Raw genomic sequence first — 2,617 nt, forward strand, 5'->3', positions numbered from 1 at the left:
CACACACACACACACACACACTTAAACTCAGCTTTTCTACAATGAACACTATGGTTACCATGGTACATTTTCAGAATGATTAGTAATATCAGTGCAGCACACAGACTCCTCACACAATCCCATAATCCTCTCTGATCACAGCAGGAAGCAGATCGATCATCATCTGAAGGCCTTTGATTGACTAGATGTGTGTTTGATGTGATGTGAAGGGAAACACTCCCATCTAGTGGCCAAACACACTCACTGCGCCACAGCGGCATCAGACTTCACATCAAATAAACAGATCTGCAGAGTAAAAACAATGTTCACCTCTGTATAACATTTTTCCATTACTATTATCAGTTAAAAAAATGAGTTATAAAAATGTGTTAGATGAGCATGCTTATTTATCGACAAACAAATATACAGTGATTTTTTTAAATAATATTTTTCATTGTTTATTTGTTTTATGATTGTATTTATTTTATGGGTTTATTAAACAAAAAAGGTAACTCTTTACTTGAAGTCTTCATATATAATGCATTATAAAAGTATTGTAATGCATTAATTATGGCTTTATAATGCATTCTATGATCTCACAATTAATTATCACCATAGTTATAATACATTATACTTCTTATCTATTCCTTGTTTTGCCTTTAAAAAGTATAATTCAGTAAAACACATGAAAACAACTTCATATGTAACAGAACCTGCAAATATTGTAATGCATTTTAATGACAAAAAAGATATATTGCATTATAACATACATTATGAAATGCTTTATAATGAATTAAATACGTCAAGTAAAATGTTACCAAAATATTTTTCAAAGTTGCAAGTAAAACAATTATTGGATTTTGCATTCTACTTCAAAACTTCACCTTTAATTTCAATGTGCAGTTAGTTGTGAAATGTCAAAGTAAATCCTACATTTGTCCCAGTGTTCTGGTGGACTCGTACGAGATCAGCAGTGTGTTTCTGCTCGATCACTGAATCTCAGCAGGACCACGAGTCTGTTTATGTGATGATAACAGCGTTTATTATGACTGAGCCGAGGTCTTCATCTGAAGCGTGTTTTCTTTGGTCCTGTCAGGAACGGCGGCGGTCGCAGCGGGACGTTTTGTGCCATCAGCATCGTGAGTGAAATGCTGCGGCATCAGCGCTCGGTCGACGTGTTTCACGCCGTCAAAACCCTGCGGAACAACAAGCCCAACATGGTGGATCTGCTGGTACTGACTCACAGCTCACTTACCACTCAGTTATTACAGCTAACTACAACTAAACCATAACAAGAGAACCTTTCTGAAAGACTTTGGTACTTGATTTAAACAAACTTTAACTAAAATAATATGTGTGTCCCTGCAGCACAAAAGCAGTCTTAAGTCGCTGGGGTATATTTGTAGCAATAGCCAACAATACATTGTATGGGTCAAAATTATACATTTCTCTTTTATGCCAAAAATCATTATTAAGTAAATATATTCTGTAAATGTCCTACCGTAAATATATCAAAACATAATTTTTGATTAGTAATATGCATTGCTAAGAACTTCATTTGGACAACTTTAAAGATGATTTTCTCAATACTTGCACCCTCAGATTCCAGATTTTCAAATAGTTGTATCTCAGCCAAATATTGTCCTATCCTAACAAACCATACATCAATGGAAAGATTATTTATTCAGCTTTCAGATGATGCATAACTCTCAATTTCGAAAAATTGACCCTTATGACTGGTTTTGTGCTCCAGGGTCACATATATATAAATAAACTTATCTTTGCAAAACTAAAAATTATTTAAAAAAAATGTATAGACATTTTAAAAAAGAAAGAAAAAAAAAGACCAAAACACACAACAACATTAATCAAATTTTAACTAAATAACTTGATGTACAAAACTAAAACTAAAATAAAAATGTATAAAAACTATACAGACATATTTTAAAATGAAAGAAACAAAGAAAGAAAAAAATGATAAAAAAAGACACAACAAAATTATTAAATTATTAAAATTAAAACAGAATAAAAAAAGAACTCATTCAAAATATTAACAAAAGCTATAGAATCTCAATACTACTACCCTCTAACTCTAGCACTCTCTATTCTAATTCTATTCTTTAAAAAAAACTAACACTGGCTTCTCTAATCTTTTTGTATTCTATCTTTGTTTGCTTTTTATTTATTATACAATTAACAAAAGGAAAAAAGGCGTCTAACACTAGCTTGCTCTATTCTTTTTCTATTCTATCTGTTTTCTTTTTATTTATTATATAATTTTAAAAAACCTTGCTCTGTGTGCTGCATTAAGCTAACAGAGACTTGTTATAGCACTTGTGTATCATTCTATTGTCTTCATTTGTAAGTCGCTTTGGATAAAAGCATCTGCTAACTGACTAAATGTACTAAAATAACACTGATTCAGGATGTTCAGGGGAAAAAATCTACAGTTTTTTTCTAGTGCTTCCTAATTTTATTGTATGTGGTATAATCTAACGCGTGTCTTCTGTGTCTTTCTGCAGGATCAGTACAAGTTCTGCTATGAAGTGGCTTTAGAGTATCTGAACTCAGGCTAATGGACCGACGCTCCGTGTGTGAGTGTGTGTGTGTGTGTGTGTGTGTGTGTGTGTGAGTGTGT

The 2,617-nt window shown here is 32.5% G+C and overlaps 1 protein-coding gene across 1 annotated transcript in view; it reads left to right on the top strand.

The window, feature by feature from the left end:
* Window positions 1–2,611, top strand: part of LOC107702075 (receptor-type tyrosine-protein phosphatase mu-like) — a gene marked incomplete at its 5' end in the record, with an annotated part of 52,389 nt that extends 49,778 nt beyond the window's left edge. The window contains 3 exons of the mRNA XM_016504272.1: window positions 924–1,003; window positions 1,076–1,211; window positions 2,502–2,611. Of these exons, the coding sequence (XP_016359758.1) occupies window positions 924–1,003; window positions 1,076–1,211; window positions 2,502–2,555 (270 nt within the window). The remainder of the gene's footprint in view (window positions 1–923; window positions 1,004–1,075; window positions 1,212–2,501) is intronic.
* Between the last annotated feature and the right edge of the window lie 6 nt (window positions 2,612–2,617).

The sequence above is a fragment of the Sinocyclocheilus anshuiensis genome, unplaced genomic scaffold, assembly GCF_001515605.1.
Source record: "Sinocyclocheilus anshuiensis isolate Anshui unplaced genomic scaffold, SAMN03320099.WGS_v1.1 scaffold1825, whole genome shotgun sequence".
NCBI classification, from domain to species: domain Eukaryota; kingdom Metazoa; phylum Chordata; class Actinopteri; order Cypriniformes; family Cyprinidae; genus Sinocyclocheilus; species Sinocyclocheilus anshuiensis.